Source organism: Theropithecus gelada, chromosome 3 (genome assembly GCF_003255815.1).
Source record: "Theropithecus gelada isolate Dixy chromosome 3, Tgel_1.0, whole genome shotgun sequence".
Lineage (NCBI taxonomy): Eukaryota > Metazoa > Chordata > Mammalia > Primates > Cercopithecidae > Theropithecus > Theropithecus gelada.
The window spans coordinates 18,140,530-18,159,724 of NC_037670.1; the positions used below are offsets into that span (position 1 = coordinate 18,140,530).

Consider the following 19,195-nt stretch of genomic DNA (forward strand, 5'->3'; position numbering starts at 1 on the left):
GCATAACTCCCCCCCAGCATAACTCCCCCCCCCCAAGCCAAGGCTACCAGTCAGTCTGTCCCTGGGCAGGGGATGACAGGTGAGCCTGTCTGGCAGCCCTTGCCAGGGGCTCTGAAATCTTCCTTTGGGTGAGTCAGGGAAGCAAGAATGCCACATCCTCATCTCCCTTTCTCAAGGAGGAGCCACCCCACGCAGAGGAAGGCAGAGGAGGGAGGAACTGTGCTCCCAGCGTGGGAAGCTGCATCAGGGGGAGCACAGGCCCACCCAGGCCACAGGGGGATGGAGGCTGCCCCCAGCTTCTCGCACCCCTGCCTCCTTCCTACACTCACCTGGCTGCCCAGGGCAGATCTCCATTTCTGCAATGAACCCAGACGGGTGGCCTGAGACCAGCCCTGGTTGTCAGCTTGTTTGTATGAATCTGTGGAGGATCCCGTGAGAAAGAGCTCGTTGGAGCACCCCACCTGGGGCACCCAACTCCATTTCCTGCCCCATGCCCTCCCCACTCGCCTCCAGGGAGTGTGTGTCACCTCCTCCCCTCCGCCAGCACTGCCTGCAGCCCTCTCCCCGCCCCCGCCCCCGGCCCCCGGCCCCCGCCTGCAAAGGGCCTCACTCGCCTGCAAAGGGAGCTGAATCAACACTGTAGAAGGAAGTCACTGGGGGGAAGAAGTGAAAAAGAAAAAATAGGCCTACGTGGGGGCAGGGTTGGGAGGAGACCAGAGTTGGGTTGCAGGGGAATTTGCAGACAGGTTGGAGGGTGGGCGGGAGAGAGAAGTGTGGTGAGTGACTGGGAGGGAGCAGCTGCGGCCCAGTGGTGCCCAGGGTCCTCACGGGGGTGCTCTCCAGGCAGGAAGGCACTTTCTGCCACTTGGACATCTGCTGGGGCCGGACCCCAGGGGTCTTCGCGGCTGGTGTAGACCCCATTCTCATCATCTCAGTTACGAACTCCACTGACCTGACTCTCTTCCCTCGGTGTTGTCAAAATACTGCAGCTCCCCTAGCACCTCTGTGAAGTGAGCCTGGAACCACCCTCCCCACTGGCCCTCTCCATCCTTAGCATCTTTCTTAACCTTCAAACCCTGCTCCTATGGGTTCTCCTCCGTGGAAACTTCCAGAATCCCACCTGTCACAGAGAGACCTCCTTCCCAAGCTCTGGGGCTACGTGTTATGGGGATGGAAGCTGGGTGAAGGGAAGCTGGGGGCCCAGGCCAGCGTCCAGGGTGGGAGGGCAAGAGAGCAACCCTCAGGTTCTGAATCTCCGTCCCCGCCTGTGCTTGCCGGCTGCCCCCGCTGCCTCCACGCGTGGACACTGGGGGTCCCTCTCATCCACCCTGTGTCATGGCTGACGTGCTTGTCTCCTGAACTCAATGGACTGTTCTGGAGTGCAGGGTTGGCAGCCTCAGAGCACGCAGCTCTGCCAGGTCAGCACAGGGAACGGCTCAACCAACCCCTGATGACATCAGGTGGTTTTCTGGAAGATGTAAGTGAAAGCGACTGCAAATGGAATTTCTGGGCTGACTCGAGGGAAAAGGTTGTTCTCAGAATCCTGCTCCAGTTCTGCTCACTCACACCCGGCTTCAGAACCTCGTTCAGTGGTTGAGCAGATGAGAAACCCTGAGCAGTTATACCCGGACATGTGGCTAGTTTCACCCACCTGACTCCCTCGGCCCTTAGGGCTGGACTCCTCATTCCTAGCTTGGGATCAGCATCCACCCTCTCCTGCAGCCGCTCAGCTGGCAGGGCCCTGGGAAGCAGCCCGGCGTGGCCCCATGGGTGCCGGTGCTGCTACGCTTCCTTCTGCGGTCGCCATTTCCTCATCAAAGCAAGAGGGCAGGGCAGCAGGCCTCCCTGCTCCGTGGAGCCTGTGATTTTCACTCCGTGCAGCCACACCTGATATTTTTACAGTAAATGCACCAATTACTCCCTTGTCTCCACAAAGAAGAACGTGCACGGCCTCTGACTTCCAGCCTTGTGCGATAGGCACATCAGATGGGTGACAGTGAGAGGAGTGCTGAGTCCCCAGAATGGAGGCCTGGTCCTCCCACAGCAAGGTCACGGCTCTGGGAAGCCCCAGAGTCCCTACCCCTCCCCTCCACTCCCTCCACCAGCCTCTTTTCATTTATTTATTTATTTATTATATTTTGAGATGGAGTCTCACTCTGTCGCCCAGGATGGGGTGCAGTGGTGCCATCTTGGCTCACTGCAAGCTCCGCCTCCCGGGTTCACACCATTCTCCTGCCTCAGCCTTCGGAGTAGCTGGGACTACTGGCACCTTTTTTTTTTTACTTATTTATTTTTACTTATTTATGTTTACTTATTTTTTTTACTTATTTATTTGTACTTATTTATTAATTTTTACTTTTTTTGTTGTTGTTGTTGTATTTTTAGTAGAGACAGGGTTTCACTGTGTTAGCCAGGATGGTCTCGAACTCCTGACCTCATGATCCACCCGCCTCAGCCTCCCAAAGTGCTGGGATTACAGGCATGAGCCACCGCGCCCGGCCTCCCTCTACCGGCCTCTTTTTATATAGGGCTTCAGCGATTGCTCTGGGAATTACAATAGACATATGAAACACTTCATTGTCTACTTATAATAAAATTAGTATTTTACCACTCCAAGTAAAACGTAGAGAAACGTCACAACTGTAGAAATTCCAACCGCCGTTGCTTTCTGCTGTAGCTGTCACATATTTTGCGTTTATGTACATTGAAAACCCCACCAACGATATAATTTTTGTTCTCAACATATTTTAAAGAATACAAGAGGAGGAAAGTAATCTGTTCTATTTACCCAGATATTTACCATTTCTGTTGCTCTTTCTTCATTTCTGAATTTCCAAGTTGCCCTCTGGTATTATTTCCCTTCTGCCTCAGATTCCTTTTAGAGCACGTTTCCTGGGGTCTAATGTTCTTAGTTTCTCTTCATTTGAGAATGTCTTTATTTTTCCTTAATTCGTGAGGAACACTTTCACTGGATATAGAATTATGGGTGGGCATTTCTTGTCCTTAAGCACTTTAAAATGTTGTTCTATTGTCTTCTGGCCACCATGGTTTCTGATGGGAAATGTGCAGTTCAAATGAGTGTTTCTCTCTATGGAATATCATTTTTTGTTGAAGCTTTTCAGGTGTTTTACTTTTGGTTTTCAGCAGTTTTAACATGGTGCATATAGGCTTGGTTTATTTTGAGTTTATCTTTTGGAAATTCACTGAGCGTCTTAAATCTATAAATTCATGTTTTTACCAAATTTGGGAAGTTTTCGGTCATTATTTCTTTGAATACTTCTTTCTGTGCCAATCTTTTACTCTTCCTCTTCTGGGACTCCAGTGAACAAATGTTATACCTTCTGATATGATTCCACAGGTCTCTAAGGCACTGTTCTCGTTTGTTTGTCTATTTTTTCCCTCTCTGTCATGTATATTGAATAATTTCTATTGGTCTTCAAGTTCACTCACCCTTTCCTCTGTCTTCACCGTTCTCCTATTGAGCCCATCCCATTCACTGAATTTTTGTTTAATTTCTGTTACTGTATTTATCATTTTTAATTTTTTGTAGCTTCTATAGTTTTACTAAACATTTTTACCTTTGCATTTGTTTCAAGAGTTGTTGCCTTTACTTCATGGAACATGTTTATAACAGCTGTTTTAAATGCTCCGTGTGATCATTTCAGCATTGGGATTATCTCAGAGTTGGCATCTGTTAGTTATCTTTTCTCTTACAAGTTCTCAAGGTTTTCTTTGTTGCTGTTTGAGTACTTTTCGGTTGTATCATGGACATTTTGAATATTATTTAATAAGACTCTGGATTCTACTAAAATCCTCTGGACAGCAATGATCTTTTTGTTTTGCTAGCAGTCAGTCTGGTTACAGTTAGACCACAAGTCCAGACCTGCCTCTTGTGGGCTGTGGTTCCCATGTGAGTTCAGTTTTTATTTTTTTATTTTTCCTTCCTTCCTTCCTTCCTTCCTTCCATTCTTCGTTCCTTCCTTCCTCCCTCCCTCCCTCCCTCCCTCCTTCCTTCCTTCTATCTCTCTCTTTCTCTCTTTCTTTCTTTCTTTCTTTCTTTCTTTCTTTCTTTCTTTCTTTCTTTCCTTTCTTACAGGATCTTACTCTGTCACCCAGGCTGGAGTGCAGTAGTGTGATCTTGGCTCACCATGCCGTTGAACTCCTGGGCTTAAGTTATCCTCCCACATTAGCCTCCTGAGTAGCTGGGACCACAGGCATGCACCACCACACCTGACTAATTTTTGTATTTTTTGTAGAGACGGCATTTTGCCATGTTTTCCAGGCTGGTCTTGAACTCCTGAGCTCAAGCAATCTGCCCACCTCAGCCTCCCAAAGTGTTGAGTTACAGACGTGAGCCATGAGTTCAGTTTTCAAAGTCTGTGTGTCATATTTGCATCTGGCTCACACTCGCATCCCCGAGGCCAGTCTATGACCTTGGCAGTCAGTGGTCTATCCCATGGTTCAATTCTCAAAGCCTTCGACTTGCTCTTTGGGGTCATTTCCACACAGGTTTGGTTCAGGGCTGAGTCTGGAACTTTGTACACAGCTTCATGGGACGCCTCTCTTGAGCCCCTCCTTATTGGTTTCTCATACTCTGTGGCTTTCCAGGAGCCCCCTTTCCTGGTCCTCGCCTCCAGGCATGTCACATGCTTCCTCCGGGCACGTCACATGCTTCCTCTGGACACTGTCATATGCTTCCTGCTGGCTCCTGCAGTTGCTCCTGCTGCTGTGGCTGCTGCTATCGCCACTTTGGGAGTGCAGTTTCAGGACAGGGGTTTGCTTCTGGGACAAGAGCAGGAGAAGGAAAACAGCACATCTCCCCCGACTCTCTTCATCCTCTGGGGCAACCCCTTTCCAGACCACTGACCAGAAAGGAGGGTTTCTCTTGGCCATACTCACTGTGCTACTTTGAGGTTCAGACTGCTGCACATCAAAGCCAGGAGACAGGGAAGGGCAAGAGGCAGGACACTGATCACGACCACGCTGCCAGTCCGCCCTCACATTTTGATTTCTCTCCACAGTCTGTCTGCTATTGTTTTATTCCGTGTGGTGTCTTAGCTGTGCTTGGTGACAGACATAGAGTGCACTCCACTTACTCTGTCTTAGCTGGGACTAGAAGCTACTGGAGCTTTTTGTTCTTCTAAATATCTTGAATTTAATTTTATTGTTTAACAGCATCATCAAAGTAGAATTTACATGCCAATACTCACTCTTTTTCAGTGTACAATTTTATGATGATTTTTAAAAAATTTTATGAGCTGTGGGCTGGGGGTGGTGGCTCACGCCTATAATCCCAGCACTTTGGGAGGCTCAGGGGAAAGGATTGTTTGAGCTCAGCCCAGGCAACATAGCGAGACCTAGTCTCTGTTAAAAAAAAAAAAAAGAGAGAAAGAAACAACAACAAAAAGAAAATTTACGGAGTTGTGCAATCATCACCACAATCTAATTTCAGAGCATCTCCACCCCCTAAAAGATCCTTCTGCTCATTTGCAGTCACTTCCTTCTAGTTCCTTTAAAAAAAAAAAAAAAAGGCCGGGCACGGTGGCGCAAGCCTGTAATCCCAGCACTTTGGGAGGCCGAGACAGGCGGATCACGAGGTCAGGAGATCGAGACCATCCCAACATGGGCTAACACGGTGAAACCCCGTCTCCACTAAAAAATACAAAAAACTAGCCGGGCGAGGTGGCGGGCGCCTGTAGTCCCAGCTACTCGGGAGGCTGAGGCAGGAGAATGGCGTAAACCCGGGAGGCGGAGCTTGCAGTGAGCTGAGATCCGGCCACTGCACTCCAGCCTGGGCGACAGAGCGAGACTCTGTCTCAAAAAAATAAAAAATAAATAAAAAATAAAATAAAATTTAAAAAGATATAAACTATTTTAAGAACACGGAAAAGCATGGAGAGCACTAGTACCAATGCCTAGACTCCTACCTCTCATCTTATCAAATCTTAACATGTTGCCTGACTTTGCCCATAACTTTTTCTTCCTTTTTAGTAAAGAAAACTCTTTAATAGAACACTGAAGCCCTCTGCTTCCATCTCCCAGGCCTATAACCTTCTCTGTCTTCAGAGGTAACCACTGTCCCAGGTTCAAGTGATTCTCCTGCCTCAGCCTCCCAAGTAGCTGGGATTATAGGCACCCACCACCACGCCCAGCTAATTTTTGTATTTTTAGTAGAGACAGGGTTTCACCATGTTGGCCAGGCTGGTCTCGAACTCCTGACCTCAGGTGATCCACCCACCTCGGCCTCCCAAAGTGCTGGGATTGCAGGTGTGAGCCACCGCGACTGGCCTGATGTGTTTATTTCTGAGAGATGTGTTAAAGATATTTGCCGTTTGGGGCTGTGTTGGTTTGCTCATATCTTTGTCAGTCTTTGTTTTACGTATTTTGAAGTTCGGTACATAAAGGTTTATGGCTGCTGAACTGTCTTTGTGGATGGTAACTCTTGTTCGTTACATCTTCCTTTGTTCATTTGATGCATTTTGCTTTGATTTATATCTTTTTGACGTTATGTGATATCTTTGTTAATATTTTCTAGCACATATGTGTATTTTCCATTTCTTTATTTTCAGCCTTCAGTGTTGTTCTCTTTTAACCATGTATCTGATAGAGAGCCTTTTTTACACTTTTTACTTTTTAATTGGGATAAAATATACATAACATAAAATTCACCATTTTAACCATTAGAAGTATGCATTTCTGTGGCATTAAGGACACTTATTACTGTGTGACCATCACCACCAACTGTCTCCAAAACCATTTCATCTTACAAAACGGAAACTTTATACCCGTGAAATAATAACTTTGCACTTCCTTAAAATGTTTTTTTAATCTTACTACAAAAAATTTCACACATCTACAAAAGTAGAGAGAACAGTTTAGTGAAGCCCCATGTCCCCAACAGTGGCTTCGATAATAATCAACTCACAGGTGACCTTGTTGTATCAACACCTCTCTCCCCGCACCCAACCCACCACTCTTTATTTGGAAATAAATCTGAAACATCCTACTACACCATCTGCAAATATTTCAACATGTAACTCTAAAAGATGGGGACTTTTAAACATAACCACAAACCATTGTCACACCTAAAACGATTAACAATTATTTCAAAACATGCTCCTTGCATGGCAATTGGTTCATATTGAGATTAAATCTCCTAATCCAAAGGGTCTCTCTCCCTTCCTCTCTCCTCTTGTACTTTGCCGTTTGCCTCGTGGGAGTTTCTTCAGCTTGGATTTTGCTAACTGCATCCCTACGATGTCATCTCACACATCCCCCTGACGCTTCTTTGTAGATCTAAAAGCCTCGAGCTGATTCAGCCTCAATAGTCACCATTGTTCTTTCTATTTATCTTAATTTCTATTGTTATTTCATTAAGACTAACTCATTAAAGGTGTGTGCATAACGTCTGGTGCATCTGTGATGTTCCCAGCGATGGTCATTGACGACTTGAAGTCATCAGCGGGTGTAGTAGAATGATACTCTCTTTCTGTCCTTCTTCATTATTTTCTAGACTAAGTCTGTAATGAGAAGATGCCCTTGACAGAGAACATTTAATTGGAACTTGTTTTGTCTCTTTATTTCTAAAACCCAATGCAAGACCTTGTTGATTTAAAACGAGAAAATGTAACCCATTCATAGGTGCTGTGATTCCTGCTGGGTTTGAAATTATTCCCAATGTCTAATTGTTTGGTTTTTATTTACCTTTCTTGTTTGTTCTATTTTCCCTTACTTTTTTCTTTTAAAGGATTTGTCTCTTTTTTTTTTTTTTTTTTTTTTGCTCAGTTGCCCAGGCTGGAGTGCAGTGGTGCAATCATGGTTCACTGTACCCTCAACCTCTTGGGTTCAAGAGATTCTCCCACCTCAGCCTCCCTGGGACCATATCGGGTGCCACCATGCCTAGCTAATTTTCAGAGCATTTTTTTGTAGAGATGAGGGTCTGGGTCTCCAAATGTTGCCTAGGCTGGTCTCGAACTCCCGGGCTCAAGTGATCCTCCCACCTTGGCCTCCCAAAGTGCTAGGATTACAGGTGTGAGCCACCACGACCAAAATAAAGATTTGTCATATTTTTTTCAGGTATATACATTTTATTTTTATTCCTAAGGAGACTCTTGAATTGTTATCATATATACTTGGATTTTTTTTTTTAGCAAAATGCCCACTGACGAGCATCTGTATTCCTCCCCAGATAGGATGGAATGACAGTGTGCTCTCTGGCCCCTCCCAACCCAGCCCTCTAGGCATTTTGTTTCATAGTGTTAATATTTTTACCACTATTTTTAAATCAATGGGTTATGATATCATAATTTTTACTTATTTCTTTGCCCAACTTTGTATCATCTGCTCTTGTATTTCTCATGGATTTCTTCATGTCTATTTCTGCAAGACATCTTTAAAACAGAGTTTAGGGGCCAGGCGCCGTGGCTCATGCCAGTAATCCCAGCACTTTGGAAAGCAGAGGTGGATGGATCACTTAAGGCCAGGAGTTCAGACCAGACTGGCCAACATGGTAAAACCCTGTCTCTACTAAGAATACAAAAATTAGCTGGGTGTGATGGTACACGTGCCTGTAATCCCAGCTACTTGGGAGGCTGAGGCAGGAGAATTGCTTGAACCCGGGAGGTGGAGGTTGCAGTGAGCCGAGATTATGCTGTTGCCCTCCAGCGTGGGTGACAAGAGCAAAACTCCATCTCAAAAAAAATTGAAAACAAAAAATAAATACATAAATAAAACAGAGCTTAGGGTAGTAATGTGTCTGAGTCCTTGCTCTGAAGATGTCTGATTTGGGTTTTTTTCTAGGTATAATCTCTTTCCCTCCTCTTCCTCTTCCTCCTTCTCTCCCTTCTCTCTCTCTCTGAGCCTGTAGTATTTTAGTGTTCTGTGGTATCATCCTCACGTTCCTAGTTACGGGACCTCATTGATCCATCCCTGAGGGGTTCAGTGGCCTCGCAATCCACGTCCCCGCCCAGATGTGCAGCCTTCCTCCTGTGACCTGAGCGTCTCCTCCTCACTGTCCCTGTTCCCTCCCCTCCCACCCCTGCGTGCAGGTGGATGTCAGTGCGTGCACGCAGCCACGTTTTCTTGCCTGTTCCCATCTCTTTATCCTCCTTGGCTGGTTCCTCTGCTCTGTTCTCTGGCTCAGGAATTTGCTCTCCAGGGTTTTTCATTCTGCTCTTTAGCAGAATGTGTTACTGTTGCTTTCCATCATCAAACTTTTCACTCCCATGGCCTCTGTGTTCTTCTTCCTGATGGGTGCCCTCTCCTCTGCCTGGCGCTCCTGGAGGCCGGGCCCCTCTCCCAAGTGCGAATCTGATGGAGGCAGGTCCTTCTTATGGGGACCTCGTGAGAAATGACATGTCTCACCTGTCTCGACGGGTTGTTCTCTGACATCGGAGCAGCTGTAGAGCAGAGAGGGGCAGGGGTGAAGGGCCACGGTGGTGCAACCCACCACTTCCTCCAGCGAGGAGCTGAGAGGAACAGGAAGTGTCGGGACTTTAGGACCCACGCCTCCAGCTGAGGTTTTTAGACGTGATCCAGGGCAGACTGATAGTGAAGCCCCCACGCCCAGCCAGGAGCACCGCCGAGGCCTCCAGCGCACCGAGGGTGAGTGTGCAGAGGCCCCGCCATGTCCACGGTGATTTTTGGAGGGAAGCACTTTCCTGCCCTGGCCTGGAGTGACCCTGGTGACCCTGCTCATGGCCCCGGCCCAGGGGTGTCTGGCAGGAAGGGGTCTCCAGACCATCTGCTCCACGGTCCCCTTTAAGACCCAGCAAAGGGAAGTGCCTGCCACTACGCGCAGTCACACAGGGTGCTGGGAGCGATTGTGACTGAGGGTGGCGCCGGCATGGGAGGACAAGGGACTGTGAGGCCGGCAAGGCCAGGAGAAGGCTGGGCCCACAAGCGCCTAGGGGGTGGCTGGGGGGTCCTGGCGCTCCGGGCTGGGCAGGAAGAGGGTTCCTGGGGCCTCCTCTGTGAACCTGCTGCGCCTGCCTGTGTTAGGCCCTCCTGTCTGCATGCCGCCCCGCCAGGCTACAGTGATTCCATCTCCAGATCAACTCGCAGTGTGTGGTGTGGTTTGTGGTGTGTGGTGTGTAGTGTGGCATGGCGTGCATGTACGTGTGTTCATGTGTGGTTCTTGTGTGTAGCATAGTGTAGTGTGGTGTGTGTGTATGTATGGTGTGCGAGTGTGTGTGTGATGTGGTGTGGTGTCTGTTGTATGTACATGTGTGATGCACATGTATGTAGTGTAGCATGGTGTGGTGTGGCACATGCTCCACGCTCCTCTGGGACCCTCAAGCTTCCCTGCCTCCTCTGTGGGGACCCCTGGGTGAGGTCTTGCTGTAGGGGAGCGGGCGCTGCTGTGCGATTCTAGTCCAGATGTTTCAGCTGGTGACCCTGGCCTCCCCACGACAGGCTCCTGGAGGCCGTTCCCAAGGTCCTGGTGGGAGGGGGATTGAAGCCATGCCCCTGGGTCCCAGGCCCACCTGGTCCCCTTCTCCCAATACTGCACTCTTGGGGCCAGCCCTCCCCACGCATCCTCCGCCCTGTCACCCCTTGCACCACCACACCCACACACAATCCCCTCTCCCCCGGATCTGGGGGCTGGGATCCTGCCCTGCTGTCCCTGTCCGTCCATCTGGGGCCCCTCTCCTCTGTCAGTTCCTGGGTGGGGAGAAGGAGGGGTGGCACGGCTGCAATGGGGAAGCGGGGGATGGCCTGAGAGCACAGCCTGGGAGCGAGCTGTGGGGACACAGGGGACACTCACTGTCACTCAACTTCCCCGTGACGGTGGCGCGACGCCCACGGGTTTGGGGGCTGAGGCTGGATTCTGGAGGCTTCACAGAAATGAGCTGCTAGAAGCTCTGGGCCGTCCACCGTCACCACAGCGCTTCACCATGAGCGGCTTCGCAACTCCACGCCCAGCTCACTGCAGAATCCCGGGGGCCAGCGCCTCACTGAGAGTGGCCTCCAGACTCCACATTTTAGGAAGGAACTCCCACCCCACCCAGTTGACTGCAGAATCCCCGGGTCCCTGCCGGCCTGGCACCCAGTGTTCCCCTTGGTATTCGGGGATGAGTGGGGGAGTCCCTTTGCCGGGAAGAGGTCCCTAGCTGGGCCCCTGCAGGCGGTGGCTGAGCCTTGGCCCCAGGGCCAGTCCCCACCGGGTGTGCCATCCTGGGCAGGGCCACAGGGCAGATTCCCCAAATGGCCAGGACCCCTGTGGCCGCCTGACCCCGGAGGGCTGAGGCCCTCGGTGAAGCAGGTGACCGGGCGGGTGTGGGGTTTGGTGTCAGCTCCACAGCGTCATTGCCACTCAGCATATGAGTTTCCACTCCCAGCAGTAAATGAACAGACGAGCAACTGAAGGCGCCTCCAGTGCTGGGAGAGGAGACGCTCAGCCACCCAAGGGCCTTTGCCCCAGGGGAATAAATCCGGCCATTTCCTGGTGGGCATGGGCTGGGCTGGAGAAGCTGGGCCTCCTGGCAGGGGCTGGCATGAGACCCAAACACTGCACAGGCAGCTGGACAGTCCTCCCCTGGGCCTCGGGCTTCTCACCTGAACCACCGGGTGGTAACCCCTGCCCCTCAGGCAGCATCAGTGTGACCTGCCTAGTGCACAGTGAGCCTGAGGCAATACGGTCACCACCGGGGGACTCCCTGGGGAAGAGGCCCCCACACTGCGAGGTGCCCATGAAGGGACCACCGCCACCCAGGAGATGGGAGGGACCCTGTCTGCACCCTGTCTGGAAGGGACGTGGGGTGAGCAGGCTATTTGGTCCCCTGGGACTCAGTTTCCCCATCTGTGAAACAGGAGGGGTGGTCTGGCCAATTATGCACACTCCAGCTGTCTCTATAGTCAATCACGTAATTTGAACTCACTTCCCCAGGGCTCCTGCCAGGCCCAGCTCTGTCCACTCCAGCCCAGGCCAGGCCCCATCAGGTACCAGGGCTGTGGGGCATTTGCCTCTGTGGATGGAGCAGCATGGCGCCTGTGGCGGTTCCATGGAATAGGTCCTGTGTGGCCCCCCTTGCTGCACTCTTGTCCTGTATTAGAGAACCATGGTTCTGCCTGAGGCCATGTCCCCGGAGGCTGGCTCCTGTTCCCGGAGGAGAATGCCAGCAGCCACAGGGATCAGTAACACAGGCATTCACCAGCGGGTACAGACCAGGTCGCTGGGAAGCCCCAACTCAGGGGGCTCTGCAGTGGGCGCCTGGCAATTATGGTGATGTGGGTGACACCCACCCCAAGGCAGACCTGGTGCCAGCAATGATCCCTCATATCCTACTTGGCACAAACTGGCACTAACATGGGGCATTGATTAGGTGGTTGCACTCCTCGACTCTGAGCCCATGTGTGTGGAACCCAGGCCCTGAGTGAGCACAGAGGGCCCTGGTGCTATCCTGAGCAGAGGCTCCTGCCCACCCGGGGCTGCGTGTTCTCTCTGGCCATCCAGAGACCAAGAGTGCAGAAGAGTTAGCCGCAGGGGAACAGCTTCTTGCCCCGCTGATTGGTAAACAGCCTTGCTGGGAACACATGTTGGTGTTAGGAGTGGTGGAGGTTTCTGTGAGTGATGGAAACTTGGGGTAGGGGTTGGGGAGAAAGAGGTGCTGAGAGTCTCAGCAGAGGGCAGAGTCCAGGAGTTCTGGAGCGCAGCTCGGAGACCATGTGCCGTGCCCAGAGGAGAGGCTGGCAAGCCCATCCCATGGATGGGTGAATGGGTGAGTGACAGTGGCGACAAGCCCATGCCAGCAGGGAGGTCCCACTGCCGTGAAGCAGTGTCCTCAGCAACGTCACGGTGGGAACAAGAAAGCCAGTGGCTTTGGAATCTGGAGGAGCAATTTCAGCACAATGCATCGGCCACCATGAAATTCAGTTTTTTTTGTTTTTTTTGTTTTTTGAGACAGAGTCTCGCTCTGTCGCCCAGGCTGGAGTGCAGTGGCCGGATCTCAGCTCACTGCAAGCTCCGCCTCCCGGGTTTACGCCATTCTCCTGCCTCAGCCTCCCGAGTAGCTGGGACTACAGGCGCCCGCCACCTCGCCCGGCTAGTTTTTTGTATTTTTTAGTGGAGACGGGGTTTCACCGTGTTAGCCCATGTTGGGATGGTCTCGATCTCCTGACCTCGTGATCCGCCCGTCTCGGCCTCCCAAAGTGCTGGGATTACAGGCTTTAGCCACCGCGCCTGGCCGAAATTCAGTTTTGAAAATGTCCTTTTTTCATTTATCACAGAAAGGGTGGAAAATACAAACAGGAATAATGAAAATTGAAAATACTCATAGTGCCACCACCCAGAGAAACACAGAATATTTTGGTACTGTCTCTCTTCCTCTTTCCCACAAATTCACTTTTACCACAAAGCCAAGCTGCCCTGAGTAGCCGTTCGCATATTTTTGTTGCTGTGTGGGACTCCACAGTGCGGACATCAAAACTGCCAAAGCGTCTTCCAGGTTGATGGCTACACAGGGAATCAAGATATTTTGGCTGAAATCCCTGATTCTTTCCTAGTGTGACTCGTATGTTTCTTAGGCAGTTTTCTTTCTTCAGTTTTCTTTCTTCTTTTGTGAATTACCTGTTCAGGGTGCCACAGCCTTGAAACATCCTTGAATGGAGTATTTACCTTTTTGTTATTAATTTCTAAGATATCTTTAGAGGGGAAGATTACCAGTTACCTTTTGCACTAGAGAGATATTAGGTATTTTCTCTATGCAATTTGTTATGTACAACATGTGTCATTTTTAGAGTCTGTCTTCTTGTTATTTTCCCCCTTAGTTTTTCTTTTTTTTTCTTTTTTTTATTTTCTTTTGAGACAGAGTTTCACTTTTGCTGCCCAGGCTGGAGCACAGAGGTGTGATCTCAGCTCACTGCACCCTCCGCCTCCCGGGCTCAAGTGATTCTCCTGCCTCAGCCTCCCGAGTAGCTGGGATTACAGGTGCCCGCCATCAGGCCCAGCTAATTTTTGTATTTTTAGTAGAGACGGGGTTTCACTGTGTTGCCCAGGCTGGTCTCAAACTCCTGACCTCAGGAGATCCACCTGCCTTAGCCTCCCAAAGTGCTGGGATTACAGGCGTGAGCCACCACGCCCGGCCTCCCCTTAGCTTTCATGCTGAGGTTTCCTTACTCTTAGATACCTATTCTTCTATTTCCTTTATTGTTTTATTCCCTAAAACCGAAGTCCTACACATTTGTGGCCATTCTTTTACGTCCACAACAAGAGCGTCCAGGGCCTCAGCCTCACATTGCCACCCGGGAACAGACAGTCTCCTTCGTGTTAGACGGAAGAGTGGTGTCCCCTGGTCTAAAATGCTGTAAATATCATTGGATTTCCCTTTGATTTGAGGTATTTAGCGGAGTACTTTAGCATTCTTTATTAATATGTGTGTGTGTGCGGGACGGGGTGTCTTGTTTTATTTCATTTGGCCAGAAATTGTGGCCTTTAAAAGTTGTGCTATCAGGCCGGGCGCAGTGGCTCATGCCTGTAATCCCAGCACTTTGGGAGGCCGAGGCGGGTGGATCACGACGTCAGGAGTTCAAGACCAGCCTGGCCGATATGGTGAAACTCCATCTCTACTAAAGATACAGAAATTAGCCGGGCCTAGTGGTGCGCACCTATAGTCCCAGCTACTCAGGAGGCTGAGGCAGAAGAATTCCTTGAACCTGGGAGGTGGAGGTTGCAATGAGCTGAGATCGCACCACTGCACTCCAGCCTGGGCAACAGAGCGAGATTCCGTCTCAAAAACAAAAAAAAAAACAAAAAAAAAAACAGTGCTATCAAACTTCACAGATAGTAAAACGAACGGTAGGAACGCATCTCCCTGACCCTTGGGGAAATACACGTTTGCAGTGTTGGAGGGTCAGAGGAGACATGGGCTGGGGGTTCCTGCATCCTCTCCGCTCCGACTTGTTCCGATCTGATTTGACCTGTCTTTGTCCCTGGATTTCCTGGAACCTCTGTGATCCAAGAACAGCGTTCCAGCCCGCACCTGAATGGCACTTCTCTCCAGTTCTTTATCATGTTCCTACGAAGCAGAAATGAGTCCATCTTGATGCTCTGGCTTTTGGCTTAAAAGGTGGATGCCTAGTTTATAATCATCCCTTGAGCCTTCAGTTCCCTCCCACCTCCTCTTCCTTCCAACCTCGTCCCCCACCGGCATCGTCCATCGCTTCCCGTGCACCTCCGAGTCACTTTGATGCGAGCGTGTCTCCTCTAAGAAGCATAAGGTGGGTTTTATTCCCTGACCCCAGCACAGGCAGGAGCAAGCTCTGATGCAAAGTTCTAATGGGTCTGTGGGGCCTCTGGCTTCTCAGGCAATCTCATCTTAGGGTTTTACGGGGTTGTAAAAAGGAAGCCTGACCCTGCTGATTCCTCTCCCAGCATAGGCTCTGCCCTCTCTCTGCTGTCTCACTTTAAAGTTTCTTTTCTTTTCTTTTCTTTTCTTCTTTTTTGAGACAGAGCCTCCTTCTGTCACCCAAGCTGGAGTTCAGTAGTGCCATTAAGCTCACTGCAGCCTCCGCCTCCTGGGCTCCAGTGATCCTCCCGCCTCAGCCTCCCGAGTAGCTAGGACTAGAGATGCATACCACCATGTATGGCTAGCTTATTTTCTATTTTTATTTTTTGTAGAGATAGGGGTCTCACTATGTTGCCCAGGCTGCTCTCAAACTCCTGGCCTCAAGTGATCCTCCTGCCTTGGCCTCCCAAAACACTGGGATTGCAGGCATCAGCCACCACGCTGGCCTGTTCGTTTCCCGTGTTTGCTCCTGTTCTCCTGTCTTTGACTTCTGTGAAAGAGTGCGTGTGATTTGGCCCGGATCTGCTGCAGGTCTCTTCTGACGCCGCTTTCATGTCTCAGAGCCTGAATGTTCAGAGCTTTGCTCGCCGTAAAGTGGGGTTCATCTGGTGCCCGGGAGGGAAGGGCGCCCGGCCCCCGAGGGGTTCTCCGGGGAAAGATGACCCCATCCCCCGGGTCCTGCCCCTCAGCCCCCCGCTTCCCCTGTGCAGGGGACTTGGTGACAGATACCACTTCCTGCAGCTGGGCTGGGGTTTCACCAGCACTTCCCTCTCGGGCAGGGTTGAGGTCAAGGGCGACTCTGATGCAAGGTTCTGAGAGGCCCGTGGGGTTGTGGATTCCTGAGCAGCCTCAGCTTTGGGTTTTGCACCTTAGGTCTTGGTAAGGGGACCCGCCTGCCCTTAGACGTGGGAAGTCCAGGAGCTGGAGGACGAGGAGGGCGCCCGCCCCCAGTGTGGGGCAGCAGGGAGGGCGGCAGGGTCATCAGGCTCCAGGCTGGAGCTCTGGGGCCTGCTCGGTGGGGGAGGTGCAGGACGGGGTGTCTGTGCTCTTCCTCCCTGCTTGCCCTGCAGCTCTGCCGGCTTAGCTTCAGGGCACCAGAGGTGACAGTGGCCAGGTACCTGCCTGTTTGCCTGAATGCTGTCCTACATCTGTGCCTTACCCATTCCCGTCCCCCAGGGAGCTGGCACAGGCCCTTCGACCACCTCCAGGCACACGGAGGAAACGGACGCAGAGAGGCCAGATGCGGTCTTTGTTTCTTAGGCCTTAGGTGAGGCCCTGGACCTCCGTGGGCCATCCTGGCTACTGGGTGGAGGGGCTGCCCTGCCCTGTTCTCCCACAGAAGGGAGGCCGGCTGCCAGGCTCAGTGCACTGCCTTACCTCCCGGAGCCGACCTTCGTCCCCAGCTGTTTATCTGGGCTCAGCCACTGGCATCGGGGGGTGGGGCAGGGCCTGGCTTCTCTTATGCCCCCAGCTCTGAGCCCCCCAGGGCTGTTCATGGAGGAGCAACAGTGGGGAGAGGGTGGCTCCCCGCCCGCCCCCTTGCTGTGGTCATGGTCGAGGCACTGTGGTCTCTGAGCCAATCCTGCTGGAATCAATGTGTACCCCCTCTCCCTAGGGGCACAGGGGTCCCCAGTGTAACTGGGCTCCAGGTCCATATCTTGCTGCTGCTGGGGGCCTCAGTTTCCCCATTTGAGGGTACGAAGTGTCTGCATGCCGCTGGTCATGACTGTGTTAGGGGCAGAGACGTCAAGTCTGCGGCCCCAGGGAGAGCGTGGGGTGGGGTGCGGGTCCTTACCAGCCTGGCTGGGGCTGCCGGGGGAGGGCTGCACCCCCTCTCCACTTGGCACAGCTGCAACCTGGGGGTGTCCTGAGGCCGACTGGACCCTGCACCCTGGGGTGGCTCCAGCATGCACAGGACCTCCGGTCAACTGAGGGGCTGGTGGGCACTTGTGGCACCGAGGTCTGTCCAGGTGCGGGACTTTGGGGGGGCGCAGATGGAGAGCTAGAACTGGCCTTGGCCGGAACCACAACCCCCAACGATCAGACACAGGATGGGCCCCGTGTGAACCCAAACCACCTCCTCCAGGAAGTTACAGCAGGTGCATGTTCTGTTTTTGACCCCAGAATGGGAAGGATCAAGGGTTCCCTTTTGACATTTTGGAATTCTGATTGTAATTTTGCTGGGAACCAGGAAACGAGGTCACCTCCAAAACGACAGGACCTTGGGGCTGGTTAGGGCCTCTAAGCTGTGGGATGCTCAGATGGGCCCGGGTGGGGTTCTGCTGGCTTGGGTCTGCCCACTGAACCTTGGGTGACCCTGCCAGCACCACCCGAGGGCAGTGGGTGGGACAGAAACGCCCCAGGAGCCTGGGAGGCCGTGAGAGGAACTGGCATTTGCTGGGGGAGGTGTGTTCATCTTTGCTTCTGATAACAGCCCTAGGGTAACAGAAGCGTCTTCCTGCCCACTATGGCAGGAAGGCTCCTGGGTACCCCTTCTCAGAACCTCTCCACCTCTTGGCGCCAGATAAAAGGGTCCCAGCCAGGACCCAACGTTCTCAGGTCCTGGAGGTCAGACCCAGAGGCCCACCCCACCTAGGAAGCCCTAAGACCCCCCAAGGAGCCGACCTAGGGCTGCTTTGGGCACCTCCAGGATGGAGGGAAGGGAGCCCAGGGGTGGGACGGCCCTGCCACCTGCTAGGAGGTGCTGCCAGCCTCCAGTACCAGGCTGAGGCCTGGTTCTGTCATTTCGCCCCTAGGGCCGAGGGCCTGTGAGTGACCACAGAGCTGCCCTGGCTGTGGATGACTGGGTTAAGGACGGGGTGGGTGTGTATCTGGAAACAAAAGGGCAGGAGCCCGGCAGCTGGTGGCTTGGGCAAGTCAGGTGACTTTTTTTCCCACCTGGCAGGGACCGCAGGGCTCCTGGGCAGGCCTTGCACACAGCCTGGCACTCGCGGACATCAAGCCAGCTTTCTCTTCCTGGCCCTGTTTCTGCCACAGAGAGACAGGGCCAAGCCCGGCTCTGCTCCAAGCACAGGCTCTGCCCACAGAGGACTTGGGGTGCACAGGGGCAGAGTGCACACACCGGGTGTGTGGGGTTGTGGTGTGCGTGTGCATGCACATTTGCACGTGTGTATGGTATGTGTGTGTGGTGTGTGTGCCTGTGTGGTGTGTGCGTGTGTGTACGTGTGCATGTATATTTGTGTGTGGTGTATAGTGTCTTGTGGGGAGTACGGTGTGGGTAAGGGGTGTATACATCTCTCTGTGTACATATGTGTGGCGTGATACATACATGTGTATGTGTGGTGTGTGCGTGCATGTGGTGTGTACATGCGGTCAGGCATGCATCTGTATGCGTGTACACGTGCATGTGTGTTGTGTGGTGTGTGGTGTGTATATTGTCTGCATGTGTGTGTGCCTGTGTTGTGTGTCTCTGCAGGGACCCGCTGCAGCTGTCGTGGGTGCCTGGCTGCTGAGCAGGTGTGCTGCCCGCACTGCCGGGCCCGACCTCCCTCCCTCCCTGGCTATTGGAAGCTGGGCCCAGCGCAGCTGTGCTGGCCTGACTCTAACCCACCCCCTGCAGGAGGGACAGGGCCCCAGCTCCTTGTCCCAGGCCAGCTGGAGGCGGGCTTTGTGGGTGGTCAGCCCCAGGGGCTGGGCCTGAGACCGTCACCAAGACCCCTTCCCTCCACAGGACATGCTGGGCCTGTGCCCCCCTCTGCTCGCCCTGGTGGGGCTGCTCTCCCTCGGGTGCGGTGAGTTCTGTGTTCCACGGAGGGGACTCCACGCATGACATTCCGGTCAGGGAGAGCAGGGCCTGCCCTCATGTTCCCACAGATAGAAGTTCCCGGGAGGCTGGGGAAGGATCATGTCCCTGGGGGCAGGTCGGGGACTCAGGCCTCGTCTCCCCAAGT

The 19,195-nt window shown here is 52.3% G+C and overlaps 1 protein-coding gene across 3 annotated transcripts in view; it reads left to right on the forward strand.

Moving 5' to 3' along the window:
• ITGB2 (integrin subunit beta 2) overlaps window positions 1-19,195 on the forward strand; it is a 49,772-nt gene that overhangs the window by 6,917 nt on the left and 23,660 nt on the right. Inside the window, exons 1-2 of one of the 3 annotated variants that reach the window (XM_025381259.1) lie at window positions 9,293-9,603; window positions 18,976-19,036. In XM_025381259.1, coding sequence (XP_025237044.1) covers window positions 18,979-19,036 — 58 coding nt within the window. In that variant the 5' untranslated portion in view covers window positions 9,293-9,603; window positions 18,976-18,978. Of the gene's footprint in view, window positions 1-9,292; window positions 9,604-18,975; window positions 19,037-19,195 lie in introns of those variants that run through there. The other 2 variants (XM_025381261.1, XM_025381260.1) reach the window with 2 other exon arrangements.